Source organism: Falco biarmicus, chromosome 1 (assembly GCF_023638135.1).
Source record: "Falco biarmicus isolate bFalBia1 chromosome 1, bFalBia1.pri, whole genome shotgun sequence".
NCBI classification, from domain to species: Eukaryota; Metazoa; Chordata; class Aves; order Falconiformes; family Falconidae; genus Falco; species Falco biarmicus.
In genome coordinates this window covers 101,810,924-101,829,800 of record NC_079288.1, presented here as the reverse complement: position 1 = coordinate 101,829,800, position 18,877 = coordinate 101,810,924, and the positions used below count along the sequence as shown (strand labels likewise).

At 42.4% G+C, this 18,877-nt stretch overlaps 1 protein-coding gene across 2 annotated transcripts in view; it reads right to left on the bottom strand.

Annotated features, from left to right (window-relative positions):
- Positions 1-2,095: 2,095 nt before the first annotated feature.
- The window catches only part of USO1 (USO1 vesicle transport factor), a 37,020-nt gene continuing 20,238 nt past the window's right edge, over positions 2,096-18,877 (bottom strand). Inside the window, exons 12-25 of one of the 2 annotated variants that reach the window (XM_056353376.1) lie at positions 18,081-18,235; positions 17,621-17,832; positions 16,196-16,216; positions 12,729-12,839; positions 11,935-12,053; positions 11,357-11,538; positions 10,280-10,401; positions 9,118-9,256; positions 7,643-7,806; positions 6,954-7,043; positions 6,099-6,185; positions 4,432-4,530; positions 3,740-3,955; positions 2,096-2,549 (exon numbers count right to left, since the gene is read on the bottom strand). In XM_056353376.1, the coding sequence (XP_056209351.1) occupies positions 2,472-2,549; positions 3,740-3,955; positions 4,432-4,530; positions 6,099-6,185; positions 6,954-7,043; positions 7,643-7,806; positions 9,118-9,256; positions 10,280-10,401; positions 11,357-11,538; positions 11,935-12,053; positions 12,729-12,839; positions 16,196-16,216; positions 17,621-17,832; positions 18,081-18,235 (1,795 nt within the window). In that variant the 3' untranslated portion in view covers positions 2,096-2,471. The remainder of the gene's footprint in view (positions 2,550-3,739; positions 3,956-4,431; positions 4,531-6,098; positions 6,186-6,953; positions 7,044-7,642; positions 7,807-9,117; positions 9,257-10,279; positions 10,402-11,356; positions 11,539-11,934; positions 12,054-12,728; positions 12,840-16,195; positions 16,217-17,620; positions 17,833-18,080; positions 18,236-18,877) is intronic. The other variant, XM_056353384.1, reaches the window with a different exon arrangement.

Here is an 18,877-nt window from a genome sequence, read left to right as displayed (position 1 = left end):
AGGACCTAACAACTAAAATGGTCTAGTCACTATAGAAAACCAGTACCATAAAGTCCAGATTTAAGTTCACTTTTTCTTTAATAGATTATAGGCACCATGCTTAAAGACTCCCATTGCATAGTGCCTGAACAAGAAACCTTGTCGCAGAATTTTCAAGGGCTGAGAAATACCAGCCTATATCCATGCACACAGTGGGAGCTCGATACTTAAATTCTTCGGCTATTTGTAATAATCCCAATCTTGTGACTGTACTACCTGTGAGTAAGGATGGTAGCATACCTATTTACCTACTTTGTTCTAAATCCCAACACAGAAAGCCTGGGCATCAAGGATGGTAGTGTACCAATTTACCTACTTTGTTCTAAATCCCAACACAGAAAGCCTGGGCATCAAGTTACACTACTTTCTATTATTATTCCCCTGCTGACTTTAAAAGCCATGTATCTCTCAATCCTGTTTGTCACAAGAGCTCCAAAATACCCTTGGCAAAGCAAATACCCATCACTTCTCTTTGCACTGGAAAAAAAAAAAATAATAATTAAGACCCGTTAGCTGACAATGCTGCTATTGTACCACCTTCTGCTTAGTAAGTGGCCACAAGGTACTCTTCTTCTGTTTCATGTCAAGAAGTGAGCGTAGTCACACTAGGAAGAGAGACTTGCCTAACTCACTAAATTGGGCTGAAGTCATCTAATGTCTCTGTGATGAAGGTTTGCAAACAGCAAAGCTGTCCGTTGTTGTAGAACTTCTTTACATCACTGAACAAGCAGCAAAGCACTCCAGGCCGCCTGTGTTGTTTTTTCTACCTGTAGTTTGCACAGCTCCTGCCTTTAAAAAAAAAAAAAAAAGTACTGCCTCAAAACCAAAGTACACTTACCAATAAATCTATCTGCAACTCTTGCTGCATCAGAAAACATGGCAAAAGTCATCTAGAATATCGTTCAGGGGCCTGCATGCTTCTGTCCTCATTTTTGGATTTTGCACAGAAAAGAGATGGTGGAGAGGCAACACTTGTGAGCTGCTCACTCACAGTTCCTCGTTGGTGTGCAATGTTCAGCAAACAGCAAGTCACACTGAAAATAAGAACCAGGCCTTGTTGTATGGAAGTAAGCCCCCCCCAGTCACACAGTATTTCGGCTCTTGTTCTACTGTTGCTTCTCATCCTTGCTCTTTTCCAGACAAATCTGCCCCAGGACAGAATGCAAGAGTGGAGCTCATTTAAACTACTCCTTCCAACATTTTTATGTTAAACACACATTTAAGTGTATGACGTGACTTCAAAAAGTCTTTCTTTCCTGGCCTTCCTCAAATTATCATGATTAAGGAATCATTTATTTTTAAAAAAAGGTGTAAAGGAGGTTAAGCAACTGCTGCAGTCTATATTGGCAAAAAATGCAAAAACTGAACCAGCACCCCTATGTACTCATGTGATGACAGCCCCAGTACATGGTGTTTTATTACTTTCATCTGCCACCCTAGACTAGTTTTAGACAATTTTACGTGCATATTAAAATATACTTTATTAAAACAGGACAAGAAAATTAAATGAATGAGGACTAAGTGGACATACCTATTTTTATTACCAAAAAATGAAATAGATGCATTTACTGTATTGTTTTTTCTTTTAAAATTTTTTCTTTTATTCACTCATCAAGAGCCAATAAGTTATATAAATCATAGTAGTTTTCATTTCCTTACTGAAGTAGTCTACAAGATTTTTACTTATTGTTATCACGCTGACTCGGTAGCACATTTGAACTCTAGAAAGAGTGTATTGGTCTCTGTTTTTCCATAAAGATTCTTCTTAAAAATGCTACCTTTCTTGCGCAGGTTTCCGTGAAACCTCTTCGACGTTACCAGCATAGCGTTGCGGTTCCCCCCGGGAGGTTCCGAATGCAGCCATATCAGGTGTCAAGGCACTCGACGCTGTGCAGGTCCGTTCGCACCTAGAGAGCCAGCCCACGAGGCTGGCAGTGGCCACCACACACTGCAGCCACCCCAACCCTTCTACCTCACCACGGCTCTTTAAAGGAAGCCACGAATTATACTGAAGCTCCATGCTGAAGGCAGGGGCAATGATTCCATTTGACAGATGTTAAACCAAATACTTTCGTATTTAATTATGTTAAAGAGTTCCAGAAGGTTAAAACCGTAGACAAATGCACAGAACTTCTGTCAATGACAATGAACTGAGGCAGCAACATTGTCATCCCCATGCTTTAAACTGTGTCTAAAGCAACTTCTAAACAAGTACAATTTGGGCTACTCATGTAGAACTTAAACAGTGATTTTTTGTTTGCTTTACCTAGTATGAAGGGGTTTCGAACACTTCAGTAACTTATAACTAGTCCCACGGTTGCCATTTTCCCATCTGCTCCTCATCAGCAGATATTTTGCTTTGTACACCAATAATACATTATTTTTTCTGCCAACAATGCAATCTAGTTTTCATGGTAACACTCAAAAGCATTCTAGTCTTGCTCCTCTTCATCCCCATCCTCATCTTCATCTCCTTGATCTCCAGATTCTATATCATCCTCATCTTCAATCTGAAATTAGGAAAGATCTGTTGTGAGCAGTAACATCCCTTAACTCTGATCCAGCCTTCTCAAGGAAAGACAAATGCTGACAGAGTGAAAATATGCTTAAAACTAACCAAATGTTATCACACCGTAACAATTAGTGCTTAATAAGGGCAACAGTCATCTTGTAATGTCACACAGTTTTTAACTTCTCTGCTAAGGTCGGCTGACAACTGGGGACAACCGCCTCCACTCAGCACCATCGGTTCTGCCCCATACATTCGAGGAAGCAACTTTACATACGCTTCATTTTCCTATACAGGTGCATGAATTAAACCCCACATTCTTCACCAAATAGGCTGGGGAGGAAAATGTGTCTGTCCAGTGCTTTGCAGTGCCACAAGTGAAACTGCTAACGTCTTCTAGGGTACTCTTTTTAAGTCATTTAAAAGTCAACAGACTCAAAGATTCCGTGGCTGCACCTAGAGGATCTACACTTGCCACACATGCCATTCAACAGAAGTAATGCCTCTGCCCACCGCAGACTCTTTAAAACCCAATTCCTGCAGCTGAAGCTAAACCACGTGACTGCCAAATACCAAAACGTACCCTTCCTTTCAGAAGGATGGCACAAATGACAGAATGACAGTCTCCCAATTGGAAGCCCAGGCTCTAGCCTGGTGTTGATCCACAGTATCTGCAGCACAACAACTAGTTCCATCCACCTTACAGACACATCCCCAGCTCCGAGTCACAAGGATTCTTGAAAGAAACCTCCTGGAAGACAAGGCTCCCAGAAACTGCCCCAACAGTCTGCAGTGCTGCTTAAGAAGCAAACTAAAGCTTTCTGGTTCTCACTTGTATTATCTGTGGAACGATCCCTTAGGATTGTAACACAGCCGTCATCTGCTTTCTAGTTGGCAACCAGGACAAACTGCAGCAAGGCCAGGTATTGTTCCAGACATACACATGACAAGTAGTTTTCCTCACAGGAGTTTGGTGGGTACCTCTCAACATCCCTAAGCCAAACACTTCCTTCAAGAGGCAGTTACCATCTTTTATTGATGGCTGCCAATACAAGTTGAGAAGGCAACTCCGGTAGATTCGACAGCCCTCTATCTATAGAAAGAGGCCTCAGCAGACTTACTGGATCACGTACTGCTGTACTCAGACCTGACTCGGACCAGAGAACTCACTGGACCCATTGTTCTGCTTACCGGTACACCAAGATCCTTCAATTTGACCTTCAGTGCAGATAGTTTCTGATCCTGGTCAGCCAAGAGCACCAGAAGATCATCCTGCTCTTTCTTTGATTCTGCAACTTCTTGTTGAAGTTTACTTTTCTCATCTTGCAAGATAGCAACCGTACTACTGGATGAATCCAGGTGCTGTTTTAGTGATTCTTTTTCCTCAGAAAGGGCTTTGACTTCACTCTGGCAACAGGAAAAATCCCACGCAGAGTTACACCATAAGCACAGGACCAGCTGAAGCCCCGTTTCCTACAAACACATGCCACATGCTACCTGTAAGAGCTCCAACGCCACTAAGGGCCTGGTGGCCTTGCTCCCACATACTTCCTTACCCAAACTCCCCTTATTACCCACTAGGAGCAAGGTAGGCAGGAGTCTTTAACAGTGGCTACTTTCTTCCCAGGCAAACTGGACCGCCCGTGTCAGAATAAAGCTATTGCCTAGACTGTGCTTACCAGCTCTTTGAAGGCAGACAAGGTCTACATTTCCCAAGTGAAAAATGAAGGAGGAGACTCATCTGGCTTCCCCTACGGAGCCTGAAAAACTTCAAATGCTGAGGAAATAAACCACTTCCACCCAAAGTCTTTCCTGTTGTAGAAGTCCTCCTAACTAAAGGCCGAGTATCAAGCAACTTGGTTTGATGTTCATACACTACCAACCTTCAATTCTTTTATTTCTTGCTCAAGTCTTCCCTCCAATTCAGAGTTGTTTGCTGCTGTTGCACCGCTGCCTCCTAACACAGGATCTGCAGTTGCGTTCTGTGGACAAGAAATTTATTATCAGAGCATCGCATGCCTTGCACACAAAGACAGCAAGCTAAGATGTTATACAGTCAGTCACAGAATTTAAAAGCCTATTTTCTTCTTACAGCATAGCCAAGGTGTGGTAGTTACATACATCCTGCAAGGCATCAGGAAAGATCTGTGCTTCCTGGAGTCTCCATAAACACATAGGCACGTGCGCACAAAAAGGAGCCTTATTTCATCAAAATGCACTCTATAGAAGCTGTGAGGTTTTTTCTAGGCAGACCCTGTCTATTACAGGCCACCAGCCTTCACCGAGATGCTTCTTGAGTGCCAAAGATGATAAAAAAACTATCAGGCTAAACATCCAGCTCTTGTATGGGACTAGTAAAACTAGCAATAGTTTAGTCTCAGACAGCCCTTTCCAAAGTTTTTCTTTACAAAATGCGGCAGCTGACTTTCAGCTAAAACTGCAACACGGCATGAATTCAAGACAGTTACTTCTGCGGTTATGCCACAATTAAGCCAAAGCTGTAGGAAAGGCAGGCAGTGTGGAGGATGGCAGTGAGGTGGTCTGACAACTGGTGACAGCACGGAGCACGTGAATGTGCCTCTGCATCCTGAGCACACAAGGCCAACGCATGCAACGGCATCCTGTATCGGAGCAGCTGAGACTTTCGACATTGGAAGTGTTAAAAGCTGCCTTCTCTCAGATCATCTGCACATTAAACACCTGGTATTTTGCCCACACCAGTCCTCTCAGAATACCGGAATTAGAACTTGGTGCATAAGTCAGAACCAACCAGCCAGAACCAAGAGTTTAAGCAAGTCCAGCTACCACAGACCAGCTACCCTGTTTTCATTACAAGCAGACTTGTCAAGCAGGGCAGGCAGGAGCTACCCTCGTTCTGTTTGACGCGTTGTCATCATGTCAATCATGTGACCCACACTCCTGCAGCTTTATCTGTTAGCTCTGCCGTGGAAAAGTCTAACATTTTCATGCAACTCATTTGAGTTCTCTAGCTCAACATTCACTTTCGAATGATAGTTTTGAGGACACGATCACATCTATTTAGCTATTCTATAAGGCTTTATTAGGTAATTTTTCAATACATAGCTAAAAAAAAAAAGAAGCTCTGAGGCATTCAGAGGTCTGTACAGGCAGATGCACCCACCATTCGCCATTGAAATAAATGTATGTCAACTTCCAAATTAGTATCATCAACTTTGTAAGAATAAGGATCCCTCCAACATACATGACACCATGCCTGTGTCACACGAGACTCTTCCTTTTGATTAGGGTATAAGCTTAAAACACTGCATAGCTGGTATTTCTTTGTTTAAAAATACCAAGGACCCATGGTCGCATGGTACACTGACTTACCTGGAATTCCCATCTTCCCTCATGAAAGATGTTGTCAAGTTAACACAGTACTTCATTTAAAACACTGTTGGAATCAATTGCTAATATACATTCTTAAAACAATATTGGTTTAGGACAATAGCTACAGACAGCATAAGCAGGAAACAAGCCTTCAAAATTTAGTCCCCAAAGAGAAAATAAGGAACTTTCTCACTGGTACCATTACTTGTAGCTTTTGATTTTCAATCTGAAGCTTGGAGATTTCTGCAGACTGTAGTTTTATCTGACTCCTGAGCATTTCTAATTCCTTTAGGAAAAAAAGACAAAACATACTTTTAAGTTAATTCGGTAAAGCAAGGTAGTTAAGTCTTAAGTTGAATGCTACCAGACTAACAGCTTAATACTAGCACACATGAGAGAAAAGCTGTATCCTTCAAGAAGGGCACAGGAACCATTTCTCTGGAAGAGAAAACTAGCCAGCAACACACACCATTTCCCACCCTGCTCTTACGGACCCTCTTCTGTGGCATGCCCAACCAAGGCTCCTGTCCAAGCCTCACTCCTGTTTCTAAAGGTGTTTCACACCACTAGCGCTTCCATTAGCATCCTCTACGCACTACTGTTCTTGGCACAGAAACCCACGGTGACTTATTAATCCAGAGATTATTAGCTCTCCAATCAGAACCTTTGCTAGGTATTTTTTGAGCAACAGCTACCCTAAATTACTGAATCCACAGATATTTAAACACTTGATCTATACTGTACATCTAATACCTGGAAGATTTCATATCAACATTTAAAGATACACTTTACAATGGATAAATAGATTTTTCAGGTCTGAAGAGTCAGTTGAAGTGTCTTCTGCTGGTTCAAACCTGCTTAGCAAAACCAGCTGATTCATTTTTGGATGCACCATCTTGATGCGCCAAGTAGTACCATCATCACATAAAGGGACACCATTAAAAACATCAACATGCTCAGGAATCAACGCTCCTCCCTGAAGTTGGGCAAAGCTCCCTTCCCATCCCGAGCTACTACTGTTCACCGCAGCTTGGCTGAAATAACACAGGTTCACCTTCTGTAGTTCATTATTGTGCTCCAAGCCACCAGATTTGCTGGTCTGTGAAGACTGCTCCATTGTTCCCATTTCCAGCTGTGAAGACTTCTGTAATAACAACAGGAAAATCAGCCATAGAACTAGACAGACTACATACAGTCATGTTGTTAGAACACAAAGCAAACCATGTGCTTGCATGATCACAGTTCCCAGCAGAGAAGGTGCAAATGGGCTAAGATATGCACAGCACAAAGCTCTGATTAAATGAGAACAGCTGGATGGTCCCCTCTAAGCTGGATGCAAGTGTCTTTCACCAATTCAAATACAGAGGACGCGCACAAAATAAAAGCAGCATGCACCATCCTGCGTTGTGACAAGCAAGCCACTAAATGTGTGTCTTAGGCATTACCCTCACTAAGCTCCTAGGAGACACCAATCATTTTTTTCTCCCCAAAACATGAGGGGGAAAAAAAAATTAAAAAAAAGACTGATTCTACAGTAAAACAGGTCAGTGGCACAAATTTCTCTTGGGAATAGTGTGAAACAGAAAAGGCTCTGCTCAAGCCATCTCCCACCGTATTTCCTATTATCATCATTCTACCGGTTACTTGACTACTGTCACAATGAGGATTTACACAGCTTAAAACAAATTACATCTGAAAACAGGAATTGGAAGCTGCATCAAGTTCTGCCCAGATAGTGCTTACCAATTTTTCAATCACTGAATCCTTTTCCCTTAACTGCCCTTGCAGCAGTTCATGCTTGTTTTTCCATTCTTCCAACTCCTCTTTCAATTTGCTCACTTCTTCTGTCTGAATACCATTCATCTGAAATGTATCACTGTGGGAATTATGATGCTGATTGTCCTTTCCTGAAAGACAGAGTTCATAAACAAAGGTCATAAACACCAACATTATTTTGAAGTTAGCTTCACACACACCAATTGAAGTATTTATTGGCTGTTCTCCTCCCACCCCACAGGGCAACACAAGCCATTTAACTCAAGAATGAAAGCAGAGTATTTAAGAATTCTCTACCAAAAGCTGAATAAAGAGCTCTAATTTGCCATCCCTTCAAGCATGTACTCATGACTGCACCTGCATGCTGCTTCAGTTGTTCAGTTCATCCAGAGTAAGTTCATAGACAAGTCATTCTATAGAGGAAGGACAATTGTTTCCTTATGTATTTTTAATCATAAATAATCCTGAAGGCAGAATTACTTTTTGAAGTCATGTCATATCCAGTTTATCAGGCATCTTGACCTGGGAATATCTTGAATATACTGCCCTGATTTAAGCATTCAGTTAGCAGTCTCTCCAGTGACAGTAACAGGCCTCATCTTGCACATCTGCTGTACCACTATTCTTCCCCAATTCACGCTTTCATTCACAGACCTGAACTTCAGCACACACCATGGCCCATCCGTTCATGTTCCGAGTGTTCTGCACAGGCAACAACTGTTTTGGATTAACTTAAGAAACAAAGGTGTAGAAATCCTTTACCAGCAGCTCTCTGGAAGCCCACAGTTCCTACAGCAAGCTTCAGCTCTTACACCTCTCCCCAGGCACACCTGCAGGAAAGTAGCTAGGGTGGCAAGGAAGGGCTTGGCTTGCCATTGTGAGCAACCAAAGTGATACCTAGATCAGGTCAGAAGCTATTGCTAATCCCAGTATTTCCACACATCCATCTAAGTGAACTGTCTGGTTTACAGTGGTCTTCTTCAGGTGCTTGTTTGCCCCAAGACCAGGCCTATGTGGTAGACAGATCCTAGCTCAAGCGCTCAAACAGATCTTGCAGAAAACAGTACCATTATTTCAAGAGACCCAAAACTTAAGCAAAAAGCAAGAACAAATTGTATCTCATTCACATTTTCAAGTTGTCTTCTCAGTACTCGCTGTGCTTCATTCTGTAAGTTTAAAGGCACTTAAACTAAAACCTAGTACTTCTAGATAATGAAGCAAATCTGATGCTTAAACAAAATCATTTGCAATGCTGAACATCAACTTGGAAAAAAAAAAAATAAGAGTATTTTATCTCTACGAATAGTTTTCATATGCTGCAGAACATATAAGAGCATGCCTGAAGTGACAGAAGGTTGTCTGCTGGGGCTGTAGCTTGCCATAAATCACACAAGATCTTTGCACTAACAAGATTATTTTTTATTATTCTTTCTACAGCCTACCTAGCTGTACTTTAAGGAGATTGTACTGGTCCTTATGCTGTTGGATCTGCGACACTTGCTGTGTAACTGTTGCTTGGAGCTGTTCATTTTGAGATGTTAAGGTGTTAACGCGTTGTTTTAATTCTTCAAGCTCCTGGTCCTGTGAAAGGAATAAAAAAGGCACTTAAGAGTAACAACACTTTTGAGTACAATGCTGTTGGGAAGGCAAATAAAGACAGAAAAACTTTTAACTCCACCATTACACACTGTTGCCTAGTGACACTGTTAGTGATACATGTGACAGATGAGCAGAAAAGCCTCATGCAAACCTGGATAGCTATTCCTAGGAAAAAAGCCTGGGAAAGACAGAAGCAGCCTGTCACACCAGACCAATGCCTTCCAAGTATTTTGGAAGAGACCTCCAGCATCCCCACACCAGAGACAGCAGGGCGGGGGAAGGAAATTATGAAATCTGACAATTGTACTTTTTCTCCACCGCACTGAAGCCTGCACACGCTTGATCCACATCAAGAGTCTTTAAAGAAGTTGTGGTAATTGCAGTCACCCCATGTTCAATAAAGCCTCACTGGTGGCTCAAAAGTGCCCCTTAATTCCACATGTACCACTATACTCTGCATCCATTCCAGATCCCTGAACTCTATTATAAACACCTGCTCCAGTTCCCTGTTAGCTATTTAAGTTAATTAACTTTGCTCCTCTACTTCTCAATCTAAGCTGTGGCAACAAAACAAATGAACTACTGTTGGACAAAAATTTTGAGAGTCCAACCACAGGCAGGTATACTCAGCCTTCACTGAAAAACTTAATTTCTTCATTCAGCCACACTTCATCTGTCATCTTCGCAAAGGTGAGAGCACAGAAGTAAGAACTGTATCTCTTTCTGAAGGGCTATAAGACCTCCACTTACTCATTTGGAAAGGAACACTTAAACACAGGAAAGAGCAGATATGCTCCCAGGCAAAGAATTAAACTTAACCAGTATTCTAAACACTGGTATTTCAGTTGAACCAGAACTTGGATTAAGTGTTTTTAGAAGTGCTTCTGCATTGCTATTTTCTTGTTACTTGTTTTGGAACATCAGGTATCAAACCGCACTGCAGCACCTCTGAAAGCCAGAACAAACAACTTCTAGAGGCACACATACAGTGTAACTCCCTCTTACCTGCTCTCTAATGACTTTTTTGTAGTGAGTCACGATGTTGTCATGCTGTTCCAATGTCTTCTTGACCTCCTCCTCCTTTTTATCTTCCTCACTTGACTTGTAAATAGCTTTACTTATGACACCTGTCAAAAACAGTTTCTGTTAACCAAAGCCCAGTTCACGTATCCTCAAAACAGTCTCACAGCCTCACTCAGTTTAACTGCGTTCATGGTCTTAGAAACTCAACCTGCACTTTAAAAAATAATAAATACAAGTGTCACAAACAGGTTTAAGAAAATAGGAAACAGTGGGGTTTTAATAGCAAGGTTTGCACAGTTACTGCTTTACTGTTTCAGAAAAGCAAATGGGTGTTTTGAGTCCTTCCTATCAGAGAGGGTGCATTTGGCTTGCATTATGGCTCCACTCCACTACAACTGTTACCCAAGTGGCTGTGCAAGTAAGCGAAGGACTTACGACTACAAGGGCAACATGCAGAGGAAACATGATTGGGCAAAACTGTCTTTAGTGTTGCTGCTTCAAGGTGTTTTCCAACTCTAGACTGATTTAAGCCAGGCAATATTAAGAAACAGGACATTAGATGTTACAGGTGACAATCTGTCTCTCTTGTGAGGGACAAAAACCACAAAAGAATGTGCCTATCGTTTTCTAACAAGCCAGGAAATTCAGCATTCATAGTTTTTCTTAATGACTCAAAGAGCAAATATCTGGTTTGCATACTTCCACGAATCAAGCTCCTGTGACCATCACAACGTGCTCAATACTTCAGTCTCTTTGTAAGCACAGGTAAATACACATCTCGGCAACTCAGAGCATGTACTAACAATCACTTCACCCAAGAACAGTTACCCAGTTTAGTACAAGCCCTGATTTTGGGCTTGTACTGGGAGTATTTTTCCTAAATACCTGAACAGCGAGCTTCGGTATATTATTACTTACAGCTATTACTGTAACATTGTTTTTCAGAATACTCCATTTTAGTATCATCACACTGCTTTCAAGAGGGTTACATTCACCACGTTTAGTAGTTCAGTCATCAGTTCATCACGAAAACTACAGAAGCGAGCCCAACATTCTCACCTTCCAATTCCTTTACAAGCTTGGTAAATTCATGATCAAACATCATGTGGTCTGGACTAGAGAAACTAGGCTGGGGTTTCTGAGCAGCTCTAGAATAAAGTTCGTGTTTGCTAATGAAGCCAAGCTTCTCAATGAAGTTCTCCCTGCCAATCCTCTTTTCAATCAGCTGTTTCAGCTTCTCTCTAAAAGGAAGAAACAAATTAATCGCAGTGCCATGCTCGGAAAGAAATAAACCCATCCCTCCCCTCAAGGTGGTTTTTGCAGTTATAACTTTGATTATCTGTCTCAAGTCTTAACCGCACTAGATGCTTTGCATTCAAGATGGGATTTTTCGGTGGCCGCTGACATCTGTTCTCAGCCCAGGAATACACAGGTCAGGAGGACCTATGCAAAGTAACTGCCTGCTTTGCCTAGCTAGAGGTGGGTCAGTCATTTTGCATCCCATAAGGAACATGCATAGGAAACATTCAACCAAATTTCTCAACTGCACCACCTCAGTTAAAAGCCTCTTAAACCACCATCTGCCATTCACAAAGCCTTTCCCTACAGTCCTCTTATTACTTCTACATCATACTTACTTCCTGTAATTTTCAAGGGAATTGTCATTGTAGTAGATGGAAATGCCAAGCAAAAGTGCACACAGGCCTTGGACAAGCTGCTCCTCTTCTCCAAGGTTTTCGGCTATCTGCCCTGTGAGCTAGAGCTCTTGTTAAGGATATTTTGAGATACTTCATAAGCACAATACATGTAACATACTTCTCCCTGTATAAATACCCAGTTAAAATTATTTTCACATGTAAAACCAAGCTTGATTAGGAAGCAGGCAGAACAGCTGATGAAATCCTTGCAAAAGCTGGCTTCTATTCTGAAGGACTCTGGTAATCTGTGGTTTCCATGAAATTTCTTTTCCCGGTAACTGCTTAACCTAAGAGATTTAGTTGTTGCAAAACAGACTTCCAGTTTGGATCAGGAGACAGTTTAGCTTTATGTACTTCAATCAGATTTTTTCCTGGAAAGCTAGCATAGAAGTAAGCTCCAACAGTAGAAGGAAGCATTCTTTCTACCTCTGGGGTATAAGAGTAAGTCACACTAAAAACATCAACAGGCTTGTCGTAATAAAAACCCCACACTTTGCTAGCAGAATGCTGGCAGCTTTCCACTGTACTTAAATTTACATCTGCATCTTATAGACAGGTCAGCGTATGCAGAGCACTGTCAACAACAGGCTGGTTACAGCTCTTGCCCCAGCGCATTTTCTTTTATGTCATATGGTATCACTGCAAACTCATCTAGATAAACATTTAAGTGGAATGTGAATAATCCAAATAACTTCTATGCAAGTGGTTCTACTCTGCAAGCAGGTCAAGGATACGAAAGGTATATTGGCTGGGTTGTGAAGGAAGTGCGTGACAGCAATTGAGCAGTTGCTTAGCCAAGTGCAAAGCAACATCAGTAGTCCAACCCTGGTCTGTACTTTGCTTCCCTTTGAAAAGAATAAAACCACCCATTGTTATCTTTCCACAGTGGAGGACTAAAACACCAAAAAAATCAGTACTGATTCAGAACTCCCCCGCTTCCACCACAACATTTTAAAAAACACAAGTCATGTCTTTCAAAAAACCCATTCGTTAGTGATACTGAACACAGCTTTAGTGCTTTGATGAAACAACTATTAAATCAGTCACATTTGACTGTTCTCAGAGCAAAACAACAAGCAACACAGATGTGAAATAGGACTCAATGCAAATTAACATCAATATAAAATCATAACAAATTAGTTCTGCATTTATAATTAATACTAGGGTAACATGAAGGAACATACACACAACCCCTGTAAAGAATGAACACGGTGTAAATTAAGCGAGCTAAGGATTCCCGGTAATAAGACTTCCCCTGCTGACTAAAAATAGCCATGTGTCCTAATAGTATTTTCTAAGTAAAGATAGAGAATACCAGAGTGGCTTTTGGTTTGGACAATACACACGTTAAGCCAGCAAGAAGAATGCCAACTGCAGTATTTGTTTTCGCTAGCTAGGGAAAATTACGTTTTCATCTGAAAATTGACTGCCTCTTTAATTCTGTCTACCTTATCTCTGCTGCACTTATCATGGGCACAGCAGCATTAAGACAGCCATACTTCTCTTCCAATAGTCAATATTCAGAAAGCAACCAAGAAAAATGTTCCCTGCATGGAAAACTAAGCTTCACACAGCACCAAGTACATTGTGTGAAGCAACTGGAAGCTCAAGGCAAGTCTTGAAGGCAAGATAAGGCATATAGAACTACTGGGATATCTTCAAAAGAGGGCAAGAAAATACACTGCAACAAGTGGTCACCGGGATCAAGACAGTGGCAAGAGAGAGAAGTATTCATCAATGACAGAGTCTGTGCTTGAGACATTGGACTTCCACCCTTGCTTCTGATAGCCCCTATGCTTCAGGGCTGAAGGCAGTGTAGTTTTTAACTTTAGCTAAGCATCTTAAAACAAACAAACAAAAAAACCACCAATGTCTTTGTGTAAGCCAGTTTGCCCATCAAGATGGCCAGTGAGTAGCAGCCTGGTTAGAAGATCTTCTGTAGTAGGCTCCCAGCTACCCAACAGCCCCTATAGACCACAAGACAGATAGGAATTGAATCTAGCAACTCTGGAAAAAAATACCAAGCTCTGAAGAGACTGCCTTCAAGGACTTCCTTCTGAGGTCCTGTGATTTGCTGCAGTATACCACCATCACTAAGACGAAACCATCTCCTTAAAGGAGAACTCAGACTACAGATGGAGACTGCAGCGGCCATCCCTAATGCTGCACACTTAGGTAAGGGAACATCTGGCCCTTTTTTATCACCATCACTACTTCCAGAAACCCAAGCGCACAAAGTCAGAACAGCAGAGAACACAGGTGCCCTCACCAGCCACACAGCACCTGCCTGTTGTGTTTCATGAGGAGTACTACATGCCCTACTAGCAATCATTGTTTAGTCTTTGCTATAGGTTTGTCTGCAGCTTTGTTGTGACCCTGTCACGCTGCATACACATTATCTTCCTGGCTGCTACACTTCTAGTTGAATGCCACAACTGGTGTCCACTGACCTAGACCTCACTGCGAGTTACCTAGTCCCCACCAAACTATTTTCCTCTTGCCCTCTCTCTTCCTCTGGACTCGCTCATCTAGCTTTCCCCATCACTACCGTGCATTTCCCCTACCCACCCTGTAGCTGGTAATTAGTTAACGACTTGCATGCAATGTGACACTTTCAGATCTCTGCTCATGAGGTGATATTTATTTCCAAGACAGTCTAACGACAAGACACGTTTAAGAGCTACTTGCATGCAGCAGGTTTACCCACAAAGGCAAGACAGGATGCCCAAAGAGCTGTCTCGCCACTTTTTACCCGCTAGGTAAGGCTAAGGACTGTGTTCACACCCCAGTCTTCAGGTGAAGCATGAACAAAGACACAAAGTGGCATATCATAGGTTTTACAAGCTTATATAGAAAATCGTCTGCCACGTCACATTGGTGTAGTGACCTACAACAGTATTGTCTTGTCAAGCACCTCAGCTGAAGAACCTGCCGACAACCACACAGGCCCTTCCAGCTGCACCAAATGGCTACATCACCATTATCTGCGCAAAGACATCAGCCACGTGAACATTTGTCAAAAAATCAAGTCGATTCTCCCCTAGCTGAACAAAAACAAATGCCTGCTTCAAACAGAACAAACAAGCAGCACTACAAACCCTTTTCCCCTCACTTACGTTTACAAATGCAGGCTGTTACTGTCCCAGTACTATTATGCAGTTCATACTCACTGGGAATTACTATAACTGGCAGTCTTGCCCTGCAGCACATGGGCACACATGTGCTTCAAAGAACACTGGTACAAGTGTCCCTTGTCAGAAATGCAAAGTTACTTCTGCGAGCGAGACCTGGCATTTACAGCACATTATCTGCTGGAAGCAGTTGCAAAACACATTTTTTCTCCAGTGCTGCATGATATTCCAAGGTCAAATTAACATGTTCTGCCTAAGTGTTTCCACACAGTCCAAAACACTTGCCTCAAAAAAACCTCCACGCAGCTATTTTCTAGGCATACCATGATAACACCTAGTGTGATAGATGACACCTCCCCATGGCTGCTGTTCTACAGTTCAGGGCTGGTAACAATACAGCCCCAGCCCTTAGAACAACTGTGGTAAATAAAGCAGACGATTCCACAGCAGCGGTATTTCAGAACTGTTTTTTTTCTGCCGCTGATAACCAGCTCAGCAGTGCTGTATGTAGCACGGCCTGAATGTCAAACTCACTTCAGGGGTCTCAGGGGTCATCTGCTACTAATGAGATCCCCACTATTCACAACTAGTAGCTCCAAGTTTAAAACTTCTACTGGTAAGTAGAATGTACGAAGTGGCCAGAAGGCAGGTAAAACACCATTTTTCTTTTAGCAGTCAGGAAATCAGCAGCATGTGCCCACTTCAGATCATACCAGCTGTTTGCTACAGGCCAGTTTGAGAAAACAGTATTTCTAACAGTTACAGTTTTTCTTACAAGAAAGCACATCTGTTAGGCGAACAGATGGTGAATGAGTCCACCCCACCAGAAAGAAAGCACCCGTGCTACCCAAGATCTTTATCCCATAGTTTTGTGGAGCACCCCCCGAGAATCCCCTGGAGACACAGAAAGAGCTTGTTATGCTAGGAAAACCCCAAACCCAACTGCAACACAAAGCTGTAAGTGGAAATATGTCAAAAAGCAGTTAAAACCTCCCCAGCAAAACCCAAGACAAGAGGAAAAGGCCTGCTTTTGGCAAGAAAATGCCAAAGCTGTGCCAAAATATACATACCCGTCTGTCGATCTTATCACCCTGCAAGTTACATACATATTACTTGAGAACCTTGAAGCGGAACACATTTCAGAAACATCCCCCCAGAGCCTGAGTCCCTTACATCATTTAAAGCTAAAGAGCCACAGGCAGTTTTACTGACTCAAATTTACCTCAGACAAAAATGCCAGGAAAAGGATAAAAAGGAACACTGTCTGTTTTCAGGTAAAGCAGATTTTAAAAAGTCGCATGAACAAATTCAGGATTCCACATTCTGCCATTATTCTTAATCACAGAAAAGTCTAATTGCTGACAGAATTAACTAGCTTATTATTACAACCATTTGGGGGAAAAGTGTGCCTAACAAGCCAATGTCGCAAGAAAGTGCGGGCTAGGAGGTGAAATTCAGGCACTTGCCATTTGCAATGCCAGGTGTTAAGCAAGTTCAAAAAATGCTTTTAGCTTTGAATAGCAAAACCCACAACAATCAATACATGGGAGCCTGGTATTTTCAAGATGTTTCAAGTTAGCAGTTACAGGTTAAATACTAATCAAGCAGTTCTTCAGCAACAAAACGTGACTGGGGATCCTGCCAGTTTGTCTTGTCTTTTAAACCACGTTTAAGGTCTAGATGCTTTAGGACCCTGCCCTGGTTTCAGCTGGGATTGAGTTAACTTTCTTCTCAGTGGCTACTGCAGTGCGGTGTTTTGGATTTGGTGTGGGAACAGTGCGGTTAAGGACTTTTTGGTTTCTCAGGCCTTGCCAGCAGGAGGGCTGAAGGAAAACAGGGAACTGTGAGGGGACACAGCCAGGTCAGCTACCCTGAACTAGCCAAAGAAGTATTCCATACCACGGGACATCATGCTCAGTATATAAACTGGGGGGTTGGCTGGGGCAGCAGATCATTGCTCGGGGACTAGCTGGGCTTCGGTCAGCACGTGGTGAGCAGTTGCACTGCACATCACTATCTTTCTTTTCTCCCTTCCCTTTGGTTTTCATTGCTCTCCCCTTCTCCCTCCTTCTCATTATAATGGTTATTGTTATAACTATTGTTCCTTTGGGTTTAGTTTATCTCAATTGTTAAACAGTTCTTATCTCAGCCCTCAAGTTTAGCATTCCTTTCTGATTCTCCTCCCTGCCCCCCTGGGTGAGGGGAGAGTGAACAAGCAGCTGCATGGCACATAAATACCAGCTGGGGTTAAACCACCACAAACCCTCTGCCTACTGAGAGTAGACAACATTAAGCAGCAACTGCTGATGAAAAAGCACAATTTGCTGCTTTTCTCCTCCCCCTGAAGCATAGAGCACTTTAAGCAAAACATAAAAACAGTTCGCAAAACAGAGTGAACAGTCATTCATGTCTTGCTGCCACACGCCTGCACAGAAGCAGCGTTCTTCCTAGATACCGGAGTTTTAACCCAAAGCGGGGGGAAGTCAGTGCTGTACCTGCGAGAGGATGTTGGTGCACTGCTGCAGCAGCGACACTGGTGGGTTGCCGATGCTCGTTGCTAGCTGAACCCTCAGGAGCTGTTCTTTCAAAGTGGCGTTTTCCTGTAACGCGTGGGCCAGGGCCACAGCGGCGCACCAGTTTGAAAGAGAGTCCGTAGAAAAGAGGCCCCCACAGAGCAGCTGACCAGCTGAGACAGAGTTACCTGTCGCTACCAGAACAGGCAAGAGGTATAAGCACGATTAAAACAAGCCACAAAACCAGCAAAATATTTACAACATCAACAGTTAAAACACAGAAAAATTAAACCAGTGAAGTTTTAGAGAAATCATAAGCCAGATCCTCTTGCTTGGATCAGACACTTCATGGCAGGTAAATAATTTTGCAGAACGCATCGGTTGATGCATTACACCTCAGAGCTAGTACACAGCTCACTGCAGAGACGTTAGCTTTGCGTACCGTCAATAGTAGATGGCAGAAGCGTTGAAACGATTTCTCCTTGTCCTTTTTGGTTTTTGTATAAAAAGCACTGGAAACAATAAAGAACGGCACAGCGTAGCACAAAAGGCTGCCTTTCGTTTACCATGGACATGAGAAGGACTACAATTGCAGGCCTGTTTGGAAAGGGAAGAAGAAAACTGTTAGGACAAAGTTGTGAATGAAGACAACAGCAGACACAGAATTTGGAGTGTAGACTTCTGTCTACTCTGTAAAACCATTGATTTTACTACCAAAGTTTTTCAGTTACTTAAACCACAAAACAGCATATTCATTATACATGACTGCACTGAGCTACTGCTCCTCCACAGTATTTTCATTTCCCATCAAGTCCCCCGCTGCTCCCTACTAGGTTCAAAAACACTGTAGAAGATGTCTCATAAGGCCACAAGCAACTCTTAATACAGAATGCTCTTTTTCTACCCGCACTCATATTCAAATGCTGAGATGAAGATCTCCTTAAGCTAACACTTGCTGCTCCCCAGTCTGAGTAAATATCAATTAGCTGCCTATTTTCTGACCCTCTAAATCCTTTTGTAGACTGGCTAACAGCGGCAGCTTGTCCTGATGTAGGAATTTCAACTATTGCTCTTTCTACTTTTCAGGTACCACAGAACAAATAAAATCAGTTCTAGGCCTCATCTCTGTGGAAACACACCTGACACCTTCATGCTATATCTAATACACCCAGTGTGAACTTGAAGCTGTCACTCTGTATCATAATTCCAAACTCTGAATTCAGTCCTCTGGATTAGACT